Source organism: Rattus rattus, chromosome 6 (assembly GCF_011064425.1).
Source record: "Rattus rattus isolate New Zealand chromosome 6, Rrattus_CSIRO_v1, whole genome shotgun sequence".
Classification (NCBI taxonomy): domain Eukaryota; kingdom Metazoa; phylum Chordata; class Mammalia; order Rodentia; family Muridae; genus Rattus; species Rattus rattus.
In genome coordinates, this window is record NC_046159.1 from 112,163,006 (window position 1) to 112,183,678 (window position 20,673).

Consider the following 20,673-nt stretch of genomic DNA (forward strand, 5'->3'; position numbering starts at 1 on the left):
GTTATCTGAACTTCGGGAACCTTAAATCAGGAAATGGAAATAAAATCTGGCTGAAAGGAATTTTCTAAAATAGGGATTCAGGGGGAGAACCTGTCCCATTTGGTATGGTGCCATTCCTGAGCTGGGTTCCCCAAGAAAGCAGGCTGAGAAAACTTGTAAGCATTTCTCCATGGCCTCTGCTTCAGCCCCTGCCTCCAAGCTCCTGTCCTGTTTGATTCCTCTCCTGTCTTCCTCTTCTATGGAATATTATCTGGAAGTGTAACATGAACTGTTTTCTCCCCAAGGCACTTTGATCATGGTGTTTCACCACAGCAATTGTTCTTTTTTTTTTTTTTTTTTTTCCGGAGCTGGGGTCCTAACCCAGGGCCTTGAGCTTCCTAGGTAAGCGCTCTACCGCTGAGCTAAATCCCCAGCCCTCACCACAGCAATTGTAACCCTAAGAATCGTCCTTGCGGTATATGCCCAAGAGTGGTACAGCTGGATCTTCCTGTGGGACTGTCAAACAGAATTTAATAATGACTGCACAAGTTTGTACTCCCACCAGCAGTGGACAAATGTCCTTTACTCCATATCCTCACTAACGTGAGATGTCTGTCACGTTAGACTGGATTAAAATTAGAAAAAGGGATGCTAATTAGGAGGTAGCTCTTTGGTGGGTTCACTGATTTCACAGGTGGAGGTCAGTGATGTCATACATGTGGGCTAAAGCAAGGGGTTTTTACAGAATTTACATGAATAGTAATGACGTGTGCGCTCGGAACTGGGATTGCATCCATACATGGTCAAACGTTGAGTCCCTGGGCAGTCACTCTTGGGTGGGTTGCCCCACACAGGAGGAGGAGTGATGACATGTCAGTCCCGAGTTTTTATCATAAAGGGCTGTTGGATTTTGTCCAAGGTCTTTATAGAATCTAATGAGATGATCATGTAGTTTTTTTCAGTTTGTTTATGTGGAGAATTATATTTACTGATTTACATGTGTTGAATCATCATAGAACCTTTGGAATGTATCTCACTTTACCATAGGAGATGATGTTTTAATGCATTATTGGATTTAGTTTTCAAGTAATTTTTTTGACATGTTCTGGATCTGTGTTCAAAAGAGAAATCAGTCTATAATTCTCTTCCTTTGTTGTATCTTTATGTGTTTAGGTATTACTATAAATGTATCTTCATAAAATGAATGAACACTGTTTCTTCTCTTCCTATTTTGTGTAATAATTTGAGGAGTATTGACAATTGACATTATGTTTTAGTTGAAGTCTGGTAGATTTTCGCCTTAAAACTATCTGACCCTCGGCTTTTTTTTTTTTTTTTTTGGTTGTTAAACTTTTAATGACTGCCCCTATATCTCCAGGGGTGATATATCTATTTAAACTGTTTGTATGACTTTGCCTTTACTTTCGTAGGTGGTATGTGTCAACAAAATTTTATGTATTTTTTTTCAATTTTTTAATTAAACTGAAAAAAAATAGGGTTTTCAAGCTTGTTTTTAAAAATATCCAGGTTTCCTTAATGGCAGTTGTTGTGTTCACCTTTCCACCGCTAATTTGCTCATTTGCACTTTCCCTCATTTAGCTAATTTAGATGAGGGGTTGTCAATTTTCTCAAGGAACCAACTGTTTCAGTGATTCTTTGTAACTTATTTATTTATTGGCTATTTCTTTCTATTGTATTGATTATAACCTTGAGTTTGATTATTTCTTTACACTAACCTTTTGGAGTGTGATTTCTTCTTTTTATTGTAGAGTTTTCAGGTATGCTATTAAGTTACTAGTATAGAATCTCTCCATTTTTTTAAAGTAGGCACTTAGTGCAATGAACTTGCCACTTAGAACACTCTCAGTGTGTTCCATACATTTAAGTATGTTGTGTTTTCATTTTGATTCAAATCTAGAAGTCTTTACTAAATTCTTTTTAAATTTCTCTTTGGCTTTTCATTCAGTAGTTAATTGGTTAGTTTCCATTAGTTTATAAGCTTTCTTTTTTCCCCCCTCTGTTGTTGAAAGCCAGCTTTAACCTATGGTAGTAAGATAAGGTGCAGAATGTTATCTAAGTTTACTTGTATCTATTGAGAGTTCCTTTGTGTCTTAGTACATAATCATTTTTGGAGAAGACTTCCTGAGATACATAGGAATGTTTTTTGTTTGGATGTGTTGTTCTGTAAATATCTGTTAGGCTTTTGGTTATGTCAGTTAACTCCAGCATTTCTCTAATTTTTTTTTTTTGTTTGAGTGAAATGTCTGTTAGTGAGAGTGTGGTGGTAAAGACTTCCAATAGCAAGAAGTGACTCTCAATATGTGATTTAAACTCTAGTAGTGTTTCTTTTATGAACTTGGTTGCACTTGTGTTTGGTGTAGGGGTGCTAAGGATTGCAATGTCTTCTTGGCAGAATTTCCCCTTGATGAGTATGTAGTTCCATTCCTTTTCTCTTACAACTAGATTTGGCAGAAATATTAAATCTGATTTTAATATTTTGTCCGATATTAAAATGGCTATATATACCTGCTTCTTGGGTCCTTTTGCTCAGAATGCCTTTTTTGCACCCTGAGATAATGTCAATACTTGGTGTTAAGGCAGGTTTCTTGTATGCAACAGAAGGATGGATCCTGTTTTTGCATCCAGCCTTTTACTGGAGAATTGAGACTCTTGATATTGAAAGATTTTTTTTTTTTACAATGTGCTTTAGCCCACTGGTCAACACTTCTAAGCCTCCTACAGCTAATGTGCCCTTATCTTTACACCCAGCTCAATGCCTCTAATTCTGCCTTTTACTTAGCTGCCCAGTTACCTTCTCCTTGTTCAGCCCCCCGAATCTGCCCTCAGCTTAATTTTGTTTCTAAGCTCTCACCTGCTACCCCAGGCTCAATCAGGGAAGTCGTCAATGGCCACTCCATCCAAGATCTCACAAAGCTGGTGACTCTTCCCTCTGAAGCATGGTGAAATCTTTTCTCCTTTTCCTGCATCTGCTAGCTTGCCTGCTGGAACCTGGAAGTCCCACTTATTACACCCAGCAATTGGCTGCCAGCAACTTTATTGAAGATATCAGTGGACATTTTTTGTTGTTGTTGTTGTTGTTGTTGTTGATTCCTGTTATTTTACTTTTGTGTTGATGGTTTGATGGTTATGGGGCAGCTGCTGGTAGTGTGTGTGTGTGTGTGTGTGTGTGTGTGTGTGTGTGTGTGTGTGTGTTTCTCCCTCTACCATTTTTGTTTTTGGAGTTTTACTTTTATTGACTTTTGTGTGGCTGGATTTGTAGATATTTTGTGCCTGGGGTTTTTGTTTAAATGATTTTTAGGAGAAATAATAGTTTCTGTTTTGAAATTTTTACTTCTGGTTTTAGAAAATCTAGTTCATGATCAATTTTTGTCATGAGTCCACTGACATTGCAAAATGTCAGATAGATGAATTAACAGTTGAGAACACTTGTGGCTTCTACAGAGGATCTGGGTCAGTCCCCAGCACCCACATGGGGGATCACAAATATTTGCAATGCCAGTTCCAGGCCATCGAATATTTTTTTCTGACTGCTATAGGCACGCATACACATATAAACACATAAAATTACAAATTTTGCTATTGCAATTGCCGAAATGATTTGGTTTTGGTTGCATATACTATGTTAACAATTTTCACAAGGATTTATTTATTTGTAATTTTGTGTGTATTGATATTTTGTTTGCATGTATGTCTGTGCCTCATGTATGTGTACAATTCCAACAAAGGGTCCTCTTAGAACTAGAAATATAGACAATTGTGAGTCAACATGTGGGAACTGGGAATCAATCCAAAATCCTCTGGCTGAAAAACAGCCAGTACTTTGAACTGCTGAGCTAACCCTTTGATTCCTGTATGTTGACCTTTAAATATCTATATTAAATTACAGTCTCATGATTGCTTACTTTCATCAACAGAATTCTCACAACTCCCATAACTCACCTGAGCCTATCTGTCTCCCATGAATCTCTTATTTCTGTAGACCTTAGTACCCTGAATCCTCACTGTCTTGTTTCATTTCAATGCCTACCACCAGTTTCCATCATCATCATCATCATCATCATCAACAACAACAACAACAACAACAACAACAAATACAATATGATTCTTTTGTTATTATTCTTATCAGTCAAATTGATTTCTGCAATGCTTATTTAATGCTTTCTACAGATAGATTCTTTCAAAACTTATAGTTGTGTGTGTGTGTGTGTGTGTGTGTGTGTGTGTGTATAAGGTACTGCTTTGGTTATTTTGTGACTGCCTCTTTGAGTTTTGTTTGTTTTGCTTTTTTTGTTTCCTTTTTAGAGATTTTGATACTGCCTTTTATAATATGAGAAAATAATTTTGTTTCTATTTCTATTTTTAGATCCTGGATGGTTTTGTTCAATCCCTTCACCTATTTGGTTGTGTTTTCCTGTAACTCTTTAAGGGATTTTTGTGTTTCCTCTTTAAGGGATTCTACTTGTTTACCTGTGTTTTCCTATATTTCTTTAAGGGAGTTATTTATGTCCTTCTTAAAGTCCTCCATCATTATCTTGAGATGTGATTTGAAATTTTGCTTTTTGGATATGTTGGGATAGCCAGTATTTGCTGTTGTGGGAGAACTGGGCTCTGATGATGCCAAGTAGTCTTGCTTTTTGTTGCTTAGGTTCCTGCACCTGCCTCTCGCCATCTGGTTATCTCTGGTGATAGCTGGTCTTGCTCTCTCTGACAGTGACTTGACCAGACTGTAAGTCTGTGTGTCAGGACTCCTGGAGAAGGGCTTTCTCCCAGCAGGTTCTGAGTACATAGAGCTGTGTCACAGGGTCAGCTCTTGGTGCAGATGGAAAGTGGAATGATCCTATCCCAGACTGCTGCTAGGTTTCTATAACCAGAGGGCTCCAGGAGGGTTCCCCTTGGGCCAGGAAAGTGAGCAGAAATGGTGGTCTCACCTCTGCTGTCAGGATTGTCAGCACTTCTAAGAGTCCAGCTCTCTCCCCCACAGAGAGCTGTGTCACAGGGTCAGCTCTGGGTGCTGGCAGAAACTGGAAGGATCCTGTCCCAGACTGCTCCTGGGGTCCTGTGTCCTGAGGGCTCCAGACAGGTCCCTCAAGCAGAAGTGTTGGTCTTACTTCTGCTCTCAGATGTGTCAATGCCATGGAGACCGACTTTCAGCTCCAGGCACTGGCTGAGAAAATAATTTTCGTTTCCTGATTCTCTAAGTATTTGCTAGGTGATGATTGTTTGTTTATCTGAATTTGTTTAAATCTCAGTTTAAATGCCTACTTTGCTGTTACCATGTTGTAACTGATGACATAAGAGATAGACGATACCTATGTAGGAGTGATGTTCTGGAAATCTGTCTTCTGAATGTAAAGAATATTCATTATTAATGATTGTCAGTGCCTGGCAAATTCTTATGATGCATGTTCTCTCTATATAGCAAATTTGTCATTTTTTTTGATATTATGTTGCTCTCTGTCATGGTCACAAACACATAATCCTTCTGCCTGAGCTTCTGACTTCTTCGTTTACAAGTGTGTATCTGCACACCCACCTTAAGATCTTTAGCTTCCTTAAAAAACATTTCAGCACTTAATAAAACTGATATTCTAATGTCATGTCATCCATACCTTTTGTTTTTTTTTGTTGTTTTATTTGTTTTGTTTTGTTTGTTTTGTTTTGTTTTGTTTCTGCTGCTGAACACCATTTCCAGTATTTCAAAGTTAAGGATTCCGAGCTTACTCACGAACCAGACTGATACTTTGCTGACAGTCTTTATTCACCATCCTTCACGTTTAGCTTTTGATTTGACACTTCATTTCACAAACATACAACCCAATTCTGAAGAGAGTGTAATGGGAATCAGCGAATAATTCAGATCAAAGACATCTGTGTCTTCACTAGTGAGATCACAGTGTGACATCTCTAACCTACTGATAGGTTCACAACACCCAGGACAGTGATTTTTCCCAGAGTGAAAACTTTACTATGGTTCTTTGAACTGTGTAGAGCTCAGAATTTCTCTCAAGCATAAAAAAAATATTTATTTTCTCCTGTGGTGTTTATCTGACAATTTATTGGAGTGACTGTCTCATAACTACACACAAAGGCACATACAGACACACTCACACACACACTCACACCACACACACACACACACACCACACACACACATGGGAGATGAAAAGAGATAATTAAAATAATACTACTGTCAATATCTGTTGATGGATTTATATGTTTTTGTGTGAGATAGTACTATGCCTTCCTCTACCCAGTTGTCCACCACATTAAAAAGTCAAGCTTTTGTGTTATCCAAGGTATGTAACTCTTAATATCAACACATATTTATATTTGAAAAAAATCTCAAAGTGAGACTACAGTGAAGATTTTCGGTATATCTACCTAACCTACCTAACCACTGATTACTCCCCAAGCTCCCTGGTTGTACAGCTGTGTATGTATTATTTCTCTTGTCACGCACACCTGGAAGCTTTGTTAGTATCTTTGTAGATTCATCATCCCAAACTTGTGTGGTTATTAATTTTTTTGAGTTATTATTTTGTGTCTATATTTTAAACAATAATATATTATTGTACTAAGTAACACCCTATATATGTGAATTTCCAGGTAATAGATTTAAAAGCCAGAGAGGCGATTCAAATCATACATTTTTCCAAGTATCAGGTATGGATGAGGCTTTTCTCATGCTAGTAAATTCCAGATTTTTTAAATCTTCTTGCCTTGTCCTCTCTCTCTCTCTCTCTCTCTCTCTCTCTCTCTCTCTCTCACACACACACACACACACACACACACACACACACACACACACAACACACCATATATGGATGGGATGGTACTATAATTCAATATTAGTTTTTCTGGGAAATGCTCCTTTCCAGGTTATAGTTGACCATTGTGTGGAAATCAGTGCGTGACCTTGACTCAGCTAGTCATATCTACAACCAATATTCAAGAGAAAATGCATGCAAGCAGGTTACTTGCCCTCTACACTTATATAGTCTAGGATCCCCTGTCTAGGAATGGTGCTATCTATATTAGGCTGGTTCTTCCCACATCAATTAACAGTATAATGACAATCCTCTCTAGATTATGTCAACAAACCACTCTGATAGTGATGGTCTGTCATTGAGACTTTCATACCAAGTGATTCTAGATTGTGCAAACTTGGCAATTCAAAGTAATCATCACATGCTATTTAGATTAATACCATATTGTTTACAAAACTAATTAAGATACATTAAAAAATACAAATCCAGTTTATGAGTTTACATAATTTAAAAGTTCCTTGAGCTCTCTTTGCTTTTAGTTTGAATTAACTCAATAGAATCTAACTGAGGTAGTCCTGATGATAATTATCAATTCAAGTGGTTTTAGTATATTTATGGGTGTAGTTTTATCTTTACCACATTCTTTGCATGTTTGCCCCCTTCTTTATTATTCTTTGTATTTATTCTTTGAAAATTTCAAACAAGTACACAATGTATTTTTATGATATCTATCAGCTACTTCTTCCTTGAGTCCTCACAGACACATCTCCTTTCCAATTTTATGTTCCTTATATTTTCTATATTTCTTATAAGAACATCAATTTTATATTATCTTACATTAATATATAATTTATATTATCTTATATTAATGACATGCAAAAAGGAATGAACATAGAGAAGGAAATTTCAAAATATTGCTGAGACTCCACTGCTAAGATATGCATCTAACATCTGAAAGTAGGAACCATTTTGTCTTAAATACATATTTATTATATTTTATATGTGTGTGTTTTGCTTGTATCTATGACTCTTTACCACATGGTTTCCTAATGCCCGTGGAAGTCAGGTAAAGGGTGATGGATCTCCTGGAACTGGAGTTTTAGATGGTTGTGATATGCTGAGAATTGACTGAGGGTCTTCCTCAAGAGCTAAAAGTATTCTTACCTAACCAAATTTCTTAACTTAGTTCATCTTAAAGCCCTAGAAGGAGATCTTTCACATTTTGTTAAAAACCCTATATTTATATTGATGTGATATAAACATTGAGAAGTCCAAGAAAGTGTTCATTAGATAGGCTGTTAAATAAAACAAGTTCCCTTATCATGTTTGTGATTTTTTTTTTTTACCAGTTTTGGTGGTTAAAACTACATAATGATATGAGAGCAATGATGTTGCAGAAGCAATGTATATCATGATGACCTAGACTACTGTACTATCTCTGTCTTCATTACATGTAAAATACTCTTGGCTTAAGCATCGTGATAATCATTTGGGCCACTGGTACCTTTGTAAGAAGACAAATGTAGTAAGACCTGTTAGTCTCGTGTCAGAATGTATTTCTGTGGTTTATCATCTAAAATATAACAAGCGCTACCTCTTTTCAATTTGTTTTAAGGAGTAAGGATTTTAAAATACAAAATCTCTCATCTTTATATGTAGTTTGTCATAATGAAAACTTGACTGCAGTCAAGGGCAATTTCAGTAAATATTCTCCAATGTAGCTATAGGAGAGAAACTGGAATAATTTTAGAAAATGGTGTGTTATTTGCTTTATCTCCTTCCAGTCAGACTTAATAACCATGATTCTTTTTCTTTTTTTTTCTTCTCCTCAGATGTACATCCAGACAACAACACTTACTGTTTCCATGAGTTTAAGTGCTTCAGTGTCTCTGGGAATGCTCTATATGCCCAAAGTTTATATTATAATTTTTCATCCAGAGCAGAATGTTCAAAAACGCAAGAGAAGCTTCAAGGCTGTGGTCACAGCTGCTACCATGCAAAGCAAACTGATCCAAAAGGGAAATGACAGACCAAATGGCGAGGTGAAAAGTGAACTCTGTGAGAGTCTTGAAACCAACAGTAAGTCATCTGTAGACTTTCAGATGGTCAAGAGCGGGAGCACTTCCTAATAGATGTACGTTGAACATTCTTCTACTAGTCTTGGGGACTATGCTACACAGTTCTAAGCTCATAACGGCACACACACCCGGAGACTGTAACGACAGTCAGAACCATACATTAGAGCTAAATGTCTACAAATGAGTAGTTGTTCCCAGCGCACACACTTCCCACCTGAAGTCTGTACAGTGGGGGACGGCAGTGTAGCTGCTCCTTTGAAGAATCATAGGGATTGACATTTGGATGCTGTTGCGTTTACAAAATTCATTTCTGAAACTTTTAGGAATTATTCTACAATACCTGTTGCTTCTGTACTGGCCTCTTTTATTACTTTTAAAGTGATACTTGGGGGATGAGGTACTCTGGACCTTGCGCAATCAAATGCCAAGTTGTTTGGGTTTCGGGAAAATGAGAAGAGTTTGCTAACGTGCAGAGTGGAGTCGCCATAAATACTTGGCTCCCTCAGACCCTTTCTCCGTTTGAATTTTCATGATGTTTCCGTTTGAGTATGTTAATTTATGTTAATTTCGAATAAGCCCTGAAGGCCACCTGACCCTGAAGACAGAATCCTTTCGACTGCTTTCTTCATCTAGGTCTCTTTGCTCTGCAGTTGACCCAGAATCATCATATGGACATAGTACACTGCCTTGCAGGATAATCTGGCAAAATTTAAAGTAACAGTTAAGGCTTTCTTGGTATCCGTAAAAGACAGTAAACAGGTTAGATATTTGTATGGTAAAGATTTAGAAACATAATAAAATTTAGAAATACAATAAAATTTTATTTATATTACCTGGTTGTATAAACAAATTAAGTATAAATAAATAAATTGAAGCTTCTGTAAAAGGGCAAATTAAAGTTCTTATTCTAGAAGGTCAGTCTTTCGTGAATAACATAGGATAGGTTTTTATTAATTAAGTATAAGCATTTTTATTAGTGTTACATATTATTAATGCCATATAGACAAACACATAGAGATTGTCTCAGATATTTTGACATGCATAGTAAGCTTATTAGTTTATGGGCTAGTGAAGTAGCTGGACGGATAAGGGCACATGCCACCAAGCCTGACAGCCTCAAGTGGACCCACTTAGTGGAAGGAGAGAACAAACTCCTATAAGCTGTACTTTGACTTCTACATACACTCAGAGGCAACACACACACACACACACACACACACACACACACACGAAACAAATTAATAAATTAAAAATAAATTAATTGCTTGAGCTATCCTCAGAAGCTGTCTTGACTCTAGGAAGATCATCTAGTAAAAACAGTTTGTTTCTAGAAAGAAACCTGTCACAGCTCAACAAATACATCCCACACGGACACCGTTCTTTCAAAAGCAGTCTTGTGACTGTGCAAGAGCTGACACCGTAGGATTGGTTTCAGTAAGTATGGTCACCCCCCATGATAGACAAGCACTTTACCAGGGACAGGACTGGTAGCAAAATGTTAATGATTTGGGAGCAGAACATTTTTGTTTTCCAACTTGAAAGTGTCAGAATGGGGATTTTAAACCTGTGAAATGCCAGTAAGCTGCTCTTGGCACGAGGCATGTTCAGTGCTGGCACTGGAAGCATGAATCACCAGAGACTGCTTGACCTGTGTTTTTGTGGCAGTCCAGAAAAGGACATAATGGGTTTCAAATGGAAACAACTAGCATTTTCGTGGAATAAATACCAATCATCCCAGGCCCATCCGAGGAAGCAAGAGAAAAAACAATGTCTTTCCCACGCCCCTGAAAAGCAAATAGTTTCCCCTAAAAGTAAAATATCTATTGTCAATGAATACTGGCCTTATATAGTTAAATAAATCTCAAACACTGGCTATTTCCTTGTTATTTTCTGTGGGTGCTGAAGTAGAAATTATATAACCAGACAACACATTTCTTTGATTTATCTAGAATACATAAAAAAAAAAGATTACAAACATGAAGGCTAAGGAGAGTGAGCTTATTATATTCTGAAAGAGTTAAAGTTTCCATTTGGAAGGTACAATTAGAAAAAAAATAAATGAAGATAATGGCTGACTGGCAGTTTGGGCTATTATTAATACAAGAGTATTTGAAATTAAAAAAAAAGAACAGCTATACGTTTGGTATATATATCTTTATTTTAGTATAAGTAGTATCTTGGTCACTGTGGCTATTAATATGTTGCTGAAAGAACTGGTTATGACTAAGTAATGATATATCCACATATGCATATATATGCAATTCATTACAGCTTCTTGTGTTCAGAAAACTCATTGTAAGGTTTAACATATATGTATGTATACATGTATGTGTATGTATGTATGCATGAGCGAGTGCTGTCTATGAGTGAGGGTACCTGTAGCATTCCAAAGATACCATGGATTGGAAGTCATAGGTGTCTTTCAGCTGCCTGACGTGGATGCTGGAAACCATGCTCAGGTCCTCAGCGCTCATTCTTGAGTACTGAGCAATCTCTCTAGGCCCAGAAGACTCATTTTAGAAGTGAGTTGTAGACCTTACCCCAGACTTCCTTGTCATCTGATTACAATGTGAGAACTTCACATGATAATTTTAAGGAAGTTTATACCTAGTCATTGTTCTACTTCTTATGTTTCTTATGAGATATTGATTAATATGTAGCAGTTGCCATTCCTTTAGCCTGCAAACAGCACAGCACACCTAAGGAAGTTTGTCATTGCCCTGGTTTTAAAAAGTGACATGAACCTTGTCAAAACAGTTCCCCTATTAGTTCATCTGCATGTTTTTAATCCATTTTGATCCATGATTTCTGAAATAATGAGTCATGAAAATTATCTGTCATTTGTAGTCATCCTTTTTCATTGCTTCAATTTTATTTTCCTTCTTTTGAAAAATTTTTCTCTCATAATGTACTCTTATTATATATTCCCCTCTCTCTACTCCTCTAATTCCCCACCTCTTCCTCCCTTCCCTCTGGATCCGCTCTCCCACCCTCTGTCTCTCATTAGAAAGCAGTCTTCTTAGGCATAATAATAAAATAAGAAATAAGATATAATAAAATGAAAGGTAAAAGCATGAAACAGAAAACTAACACTCTGAAATTGGAGAAAACAAACAGAAGGGAAAGAGTCTAAGGAAAGATACGAGAAACAGATATCAATGAAGAGACTTACTCCTTTCCATGTTCAGCAAATCTTATAGAAATAGCTAAATTGGAAGCCATAATACATATGTAAAAGACGCTTGACACAAAAAGAGGGAAATATCAAAAACATAGAAATAAATAATACAAACATAAATAAAATAGCCTAGAGAACTAAGGTAAGACACTTCACACAACAACACAAAAGAGTAAAATGATTCCCAATGACGTTCATCTGGACTCAGATCAGTACTTGCCCAGCCATCATCAGAGATGTTTTTTTCTGTAGTAACTGGGAGCAAACACAAGAACCACAGACTGACATTATACAGAAAGTTAGAGACTTGGAGCCCTCAGCCTCAAACAGGATGTATCCATCAAATCTCTTCCATCAGAACTCAGGCAACTGAGGAAGAGGATGTAGAAAGTGTTTAAGAGACAGAGGGGATGGAGGACAACAAGAAAATAAGGCCCTGTAAATCAACATGATCGATGCATGTATGAATGCAGAGACTCTAGAAGCATGCACAGGTCCTACCAGGTCTGCAGAAGGCGTTCTAGAGCTGAAAAAGTGGGCACAGGCCTCATCCCTCACCCAGAAGTTATCTCCAATTGCTAACAATTTGCAAATGAAAACTTGCTCTCTTCCATCCCATGCCCTCTTTTTTTTTAATTGTTTATATTTTGCTTGTATGTTTATATTTTCAAGACTGATTATTTCATGTTGTGTAACCAATGGGTGTACTCTTTGGTGGGATGACTAGTTCTGCTTTCAGCATTCAGGATTCCTGAGTTGCCTGAAGTATTTTGTCTATGACTGGGGTCTGGTGAGATTTACCCTAGCCACTTGGGCATATCTGGTGCTGTCATCATCCTTGTTTAAGTCTCTTTTCTTGTTTGCAGTGTACACATTTAATAAATACTTTCTCCACTTACAGACATTTCTAACAAAGCAGAATAGGGCAGAAAGTTCAGCGACCCTTTTACTAGTCCGTTTTCCAACTCACAGCAGGTTTTCTTCATCATAGCTACAAGTAATTAACAAAAAAAATCTATCAGAAGCAGAAAAAGTTTACATTTTGGTTTTTTTTTTAGAGAAATTTTGAAGCACAAAATTCATTATATGAATCAGAGCATGAAAAAGGAAGCAGACCAATATAAAAAGCATTGTGGCTCACTTTGTATGCACGCACGCACGCACGCACGCACGCACGGACGCACGCACGCACGCACGCACGCACCCACGCACCCACGCAGACTCACGGACACACACAGGAATCAGCTTATCTTCTGGAAAAAGGGCTATCCAATAGGACCACAGGTAGAAAAGGAATGATCCAGTCACCAAATTCTTGCCACAGAAGCATGTGATCCTGAGTTGTACAACAGCACTCACATAAAATCTGGGTATGAGCACAATTTAATAAACTAAGTGCTAGTAAAGCAGAGAAAGGTGGATTCCTGCAACTTCCTGGGAAGCCAGGCCTACCTTAATCAGTAGTTCCCTCATTTGAAGAAAGCCTCTGTTTTACATTGCCAGATGAAGACTTCAAATCACTTTATTTAGGATTGGCCTTTCCATGCATGCCTGTGAATGCGTGCATTTAGAGGAACACATACAGGGATATATATATAAGCACACAGTCTCTCTCTCTCTCTCTCACACACACACACACACACACACACGCTTACATGCTCCATATACACACATAAATAAAAAGGGGTGGGGCATATTTCTATTTCTTTTCTTACAAGCTTTTATAGACTTGAATTAGTGGTGAGGGTAAGGAGCATGAATTTACTTAATTTTTAATCATTTTGTAAAATTAGAATGTAATGTATAGCTGGAATCAAGTCCACTTCTTTCCACTGTGCCATGATAATAATCAAGTGTGAACAGTGACGATAAATTCATGAGTAACCTAGTTTGAACACGTAATTAATATTATTAAATTAAATAAAAGTTATTAAAGCCATATATAATTAGCACTTTCTTGGACTGGGACTATTTCACTGATACACTTAGCATGATTTTGTTGTGTGTAACCTGGACGGGTCAATTACCAGTGTTCAGAATGACTGAGGGAGAAGTCTGATTATAAGTTACATAAAAAGAATAGCTTTAGGATTTCTAGAAGTACTTAATGTACACAACTATAATAAATGTTTTTTTAAAAAATTTACATTCTGAATTAAATTAATACACTGAAATACATGTATAGGTTTTTAAATGCAATTACTGTAGTATTAAAGGAGACAACAATTTTGAACATTTTTACACACTAATTAAGTGTTTGAATATTACAATTATTTGTAGTTAGTCTTCTTCTCTGGAAGTGTCAGCATGAGTGTAAATTACACACAATGTTTTGTTGTTCATATCTTTGTAACAGGCTTACACCAATGAGGGTTGTTTTCTAGTAAGATAACAGAAGAGTTAAATATGAGTTTCATCCACTGAGATTTTATTTCTATATATTCCTCAGTCAAAATTAAAAAAAAAACCACAAATATCTATTGACTGTGTCAATATTTAGTGAAGAATGTATGTACTTGAGATTTTTGCATGCTAATCTAAAATCTGAGATTATTGTTAATTTTTGTATGGAAGATAAACATTGTCAAGGTACAACTAATTATAACCATTTGGTTATGAGATTCACTGAAGTGAATAAAATCTTTGATTTATTCTGGTAGATTTTTTCATGTCTATTTTGCAGAACATTGGTGTCTTTTTAAAAATGTGTATGAAAGTTAAATTTGTCAAGGCAACATGTAAATACAATTTCACTAAAGTTTTCTAACGATTAGCATTTTTTGCATTCACCCTTTTGCTAGATATCCACGTACTATACGCGGGAGTGGGAACATTTGTGGATTAGCAATTTTGCTGCATTTCTCATTTGAGTTGTAATGCATGGTTTAAAATACTAAGCAACATATTAAAGATCATTATCATCAGACAGCCCTAGCAGAATTTTAAATTTGAAATTATATCACCAAAAAGGTTATTATACAATACTAACTAGTCCTAATTTTTCTTAACAGCGTCTTCTACCAAGACAACATACATCAGCTACAGTAATCATTCGATCTGAACAGGGAGACGGCACCATCGGAAGGAAGGTGCTGTATGTTCTTAAATATTGAACATGAGACTGCAAAAAATGCACTCTGGGAGATCTCCATAGACTACAATCAATCAGATCAATAGTCTTGTAAGGAACAAAAATTAGCCATGAGCCAAAAGTATCAATATTGAAGAGCAAAGAAGCCCATTTTTATACAATACAACCAATGAGTGTCAAGCTAAAGTGTTGCTTACTTGTGAGCAGTTTAAAAAAAAAAATCTCAAACGGAAAACTAATGTTAGCTTGTGAAAAAAAAAATGCCGTTGAAATAAACCATGTCCGATGTTATTCTTGTAAGTATGTTTCTGTGATTGTGAGAACTCCTGTTCCTGCCCCACAATGTTCAACTTGTATAAGCCTTCGAGTCTGTTTCCTGTAATGGCTGACTGGATTGAAGCCCTGGGTTGTGCTACAAAATAAATGCAATGGTTGACGCATGCAATTTTTATACAAATAATTTATTTCTAATAATAAAGGAATGTTTTGCAAATGTTGAGCATTGTTTCGTTCCAGTTTTAAACCAGGATAGTCCCCTCTTTCCAGCTGAAACTCCTCTGTCGTTAGATCCCTGCCTGGCGCCCTGTGGCTCCTACCTCCTTCAGGAACATGGGTTTGGATTGTCTGTGTTTACAAGAAGATTTTTCTCTTGTTCTATGAAAAGGTATCGCTGGTATAAGATTTTTGTAAATATTTTTGATTCATGTAATAGATTTCCATAGCGACTACCCCTAGTAAGAATCAAGTTATAGATCGGTATAAAAATCCTTACGTTGTTATAATTGACCGTTAAACTTTACTTTGGAAAATATATTATGGAAATTGTCATGGAAAAATATATCACCATGTGACCAAATTGCTCCATATAAATTCTAATTCAAAACCTTTGCATATGGAAGTATTTCCTGCTATGTGATACTAACATTCTTTCACCTGGGCCTAGAAGTCACCAAAATCAGCAGAGCAATGGACCTTGCCAAGGTCATTTTTCAAAACTCTGAATTAGCATACTTATTCCCTTGGCATCATTAAAGAGTCCACAGTTCAGATAACATGTCAATGAGTTCTTATTTTCCAAATGAAAACATTCATTGCTTCATAAAGCAGTATCATTAAAGAGAGGAAACAGGAAGCCTCTCCGGTGCTAATAAACTATGCTAGAGCAGATAAAAGGAATCTGTTAACAGCTTTCAAATCTGTGGCCATTTTTGTCCTGAGTTCCTCTATTCTGGACAGTCCCAGACATCCATCAAATCAATGGGTCTCTACAACCATTTTGTTAGTAAATGCTCGCGATGCTGAGTTAGCTTAGAAGGCTCACTGCTTTCCTTATAGATAGAAGGAGCCATTGCTGTAGCTTCAGCCAAGATAGTAACTTTATTTAATTGATCAGGTTCACGTAGCGTCATGAAAATCCTTTTCATACATAGAATCTTTTCCTATATTCCTTAGAAGACAGATGGCGATTTACAGAAGGAAACGCTTATCTTCTGGCTTTAGGTTGAGTTTCTCCAAATAGTATTTGTTCTTTACAGATAGCATTTTAATCAAAGATAAAAGTATCATTCTTCAATATCTGAAGTAGGGGAAATAAAACTTTATTATCTAAGTCCAGCTCTGGGTATGTTTTTTAGATAAGACCTGGACTGAGACAAATAAACCTAGCGTTGTATGTTCTCATTATTGTACCATATGGCTCAAGACTGTTAGAGATGACGAAACATTTTCATTTTAAATTAGTCAGTTTCTTCATACTGAAGATTTAGGTGACTCATTAGATGTTTCTATTTGGTTTTAACAAATATCCATGTTTAATTCTTGCATTTCGTTCACAGGGGAAAATATCAAGAACATTTCGTGTATTGATTGACATTAATCAGGGAGGGTGTCTGTGACAGGATGACAGAGAGCAAACCTGGCTCTCAGGGCAATTGAATAGGTTTATGATTGTTGCTTTAATATTTTAGAAAATAAGAAGCATGACTCATGCCATCTCAAAAGTGTTATTATTATAAATTTACAAATGGGTTCTTTTACATAACTTTATTTTTATAAATACCGGATTACACATTTGGTTGCATACAAAGTCTGATTTAACTCATCGTAGTGTGCTTAATAGCTCTAATGCATTCGTTTACCCTATATTTTTCTCTAACATTACTTCATTAGAAACGTGTCTTCTGTAGAACTTGTCATTCTCCCTATCAGGGGTCAAAACCTTCCAGCACCTTCTTACAGTAGAAACTCGAGAATTTTACCCTCCACTGTGGCATTTTTCTTGAGGATTTTTTTCTGTGTGCTCGGAGGGAGTTATAGGCTGGGACAGTGGTAGCATCCTTTGAGCAGGATTTAGCATGTGTTTGGTAGTGGTCCATAAGACCTGTGATTTAAAAATGAACTGCCTGTGTCCCATAGATAAGCAAATGCAAAGTTGCACACAAAAAAATACAGTATTATATTCTTTCGAATTGACCTTGTGTTTTATTCTGGACAAGAAATGTCACATCTAATCTCAGCATGCCAGAGGGAATGCTAAAAATGTAGCTTCAAGTAATATTCAGCAAATGTCACTTCTAGACAATGAGAGATGTATTAGTGTGACCTTGGGCCAAGTCTGACCTGAGTTTAAGAAAAATTAGCTTATGATAGGGAATACTAGAGGCTTAAATCAATGATAATATGCCACAAACTAATTCCAGTTTTTTAAGCAATTTAAACATTAGAATAACCACTAAGATATGAACAGGGATTGAAAGGCTAATTTAATTTGTTGTGTTTTTTTAATATTTACAAAAATTAACATTTAAAATTAACCATATTTTACATTTATGTTTCAGTTACCATAGTACCAAATACCTAACCAGGAATATAATTTTTTGTTAATTTTTTTCTGCCTTTAACTCAGTATTCGAGTTCAACTTTTTGATACCAGAAATAATAAGAATTTTCTAACATGTTATGCAACATTTATGTTTCATTCAGACTATGTGTAGAAGTGACATGTTAAATTTTTCATGCACTCATCCTTTTTCTCATTTAATTTATTGAATTGTATTTAGTATCATATAATAATATTTTCATTCATTTTCTAGAAGGAGATGACCAAAGGGAACAGTGAGGTTGATAGGGAGGAAGAAGGAGAGTATTTCAAATGATGTCATCCTCTAATCCTTAGAAACTATTATCTGAAGTGCTTCTTCTTGTCTCTACAGTTGTCATTTAATAACAATAAAAGTAATGAAATAAAAATGGAACTCAGTGAGAAGAAAGATAACTTAAAGAGAGACTTATATTCAATATTCTTCAGAAACACATTCACTGACACATGTGACACAGTTTATAAATTAATTTTAAAATATATCCAGGGCTGTATTATTGTATTTTTCTGCATCATAATCTTTAGTGGTGGTAAACATCACTATAACATTATTTTTCTTTCATTTAATACTGTATATATTATTCAGAATTTTCTCCTTTTTAAACTCTGTATTATTAATATAAAATCTCTCAACATATTTGATTTACATTTCTTTTTTCCAAGGGAAAAAAGATGAACAAAAACAGTATTTGCCAATTTTATAAGTTTTTGTGTTTGTCTATTTCTACCTGGTGTACGAAAAGCTGACTTTGTTGATATGGTTATAATTTGTCATTCTTTAAATTATTTTCATTAGTTATTAAGATTGTAATATAATGATCATTTTTCCTTCCCTTTCCTCCCTCCAAAATATTCCCATATAGCCCTATTTGCACTCTTTAAAACTTGTGACCTCTTTTTTATACATTAATTCTTGCTACATATATATGCATATATACAAATATACATATATATTTAATATCAAAGTAATGTTTGCATTTGTGAAGTAAGCACACATAATTACTTATGGATTAAACCCTACTAGGTAAAATCACTAGACTAAGGAAGAGTTTTGAAAGCCAGTGAAACATACTAGAGCCTGTTTTAAAAACCTACAACAAAGGGTAAACGAGCCAATCAGACACTTCATTTACTTCATTAGCTTGTAGAGGAACTGGAGAAATAGCAAAAATATTATAAAAATATTTGATCACTTGTATCATTTCCACCAGTGCGTTTTTATCATGTGAAATAAATCCTAAAATATGTGGGAGAGCCTTCGTTCTGTTACATGATAAGCCATAGTCACTGAGGTCATTTACTCCACTGGACAGATGACTTGGGGTTTGTACTCATGGAATCCCCTAATGAACTCCTCCTCTGTTTGATGAAGCAGCTCTGTTGGAAGAAGTTCCAGCACTTGCCAGTGCAGGAGGAATGCCTTTCTTATTCACTCTCTGTTCCCAGACATTGGCTCCTGTCTCTATAAACATGGCTCTTCGCTGTTTTCCTTCTAACCCAGTGATACAACTGCTTTAACTCGTCATTTTCCTCTCTATCTATTTACGAGTCAGGATTGTATGACATGCGAGAATAACTGAGTAAATAAATAAATATATATTTGCCCGTGTTTTCCACAAATCACCTGTGAAAACACATCCTTTGTCCCCTGGTACGTTTTCTTTCTGGTAGGCATTTCCTTGTATTTGTAGTATATTACTCTGAGGAAGAAAATCAGTTTTTCAGAAGTGCTCCTGAAGATAACAAGCATGAGATAATTGGTTGGACATTGATGATTTCTTCATTATTCATAATAACAAACTTTCCAAGCTATACCTTTCTTAGGTCTTACCACTGGTATTTTGTAGTCAAAGAAACAAGGACAAAGAATATTTCCTAGTCAAAAGTGAAGAGTGGATGTCAAGTGTATAATCCACCTTTCTTCTTCACTTTGGCTCTGCACAACAGGGTTGCCCACTCTTAGGTATCTAGGCAAAGGTTGCCAGAATAGGCTGCTGGAGCCTCCCCATCTCATGTCTCTGGGACTGCCTAGGGATTCTCTGCACCCCACCTACCCTGGAAGGCTGCAGATTTCCATTCATTCTCTTGTCTTTCTGGATCTCTTTCCTGTCTCTCAGAACACTTGATCTTACCACCCCATTCCATTCCTTCTCCCCCTCCTACCGCTTTATCACTTATCATTATATACAATACCATGCATGTCATTTGGGGTCTAGGTTACCTCACTCAGGATGATATTCCTAGTTCTATCCATTTGCATGCAAAATTCATGATGTCTTTGTTTTCAATAACTGGATACTATTCAATTGTATAAACAAATGATATTTTCTGTATACATTCAATTGAGGGACATCTGGGTTGCTTCCAGTTTCTACTATTGCAAATAAAGCTGCTATGAACATAGTATAGCATGTGTTCTTGTAGTATGGTACAACATCTTTAGGGTATATACCCAGGAGCGATAGAGCTGGGTCTCGAGGTAGAAGTAGTCCCAGTTTTCTGAGAAACTGCCAGATTGATTTCCTGAGGGGTTGTACAAAACTCTAATCCCCTCAACAATGGAGGAGTGCTCCCTTTTCTCCATATTTTCATCAGCATGTGCTGTCACTTGAGTTTTTTGAACTTAGTCATTCTGGTTGGTATAAGCTGGAATCTCTGGGTTTTTTGTTTGCATTTCCCTG

At 36.2% G+C, this 20,673-nt stretch overlaps 1 protein-coding gene across 1 annotated transcript in view; it reads left to right on the top strand.

The window, feature by feature from the left end:
* Grm8 (glutamate metabotropic receptor 8) overlaps nucleotides 1–15,611 on the top strand; it is an 805,433-nt gene extending 789,822 nt beyond the window's left edge. Inside the window, exons 9-10 of the mRNA XM_032906859.1 lie at nucleotides 8,600–8,846; nucleotides 15,035–15,611. Of these exons, the coding sequence (XP_032762750.1) occupies nucleotides 8,600–8,846; nucleotides 15,035–15,084 (297 nt within the window). The 3' untranslated portion in view covers nucleotides 15,085–15,611. The remainder of the gene's footprint in view (nucleotides 1–8,599; nucleotides 8,847–15,034) is intronic.
* The last annotated feature ends 5,062 nt before the right edge of the window (nucleotides 15,612–20,673 follow it).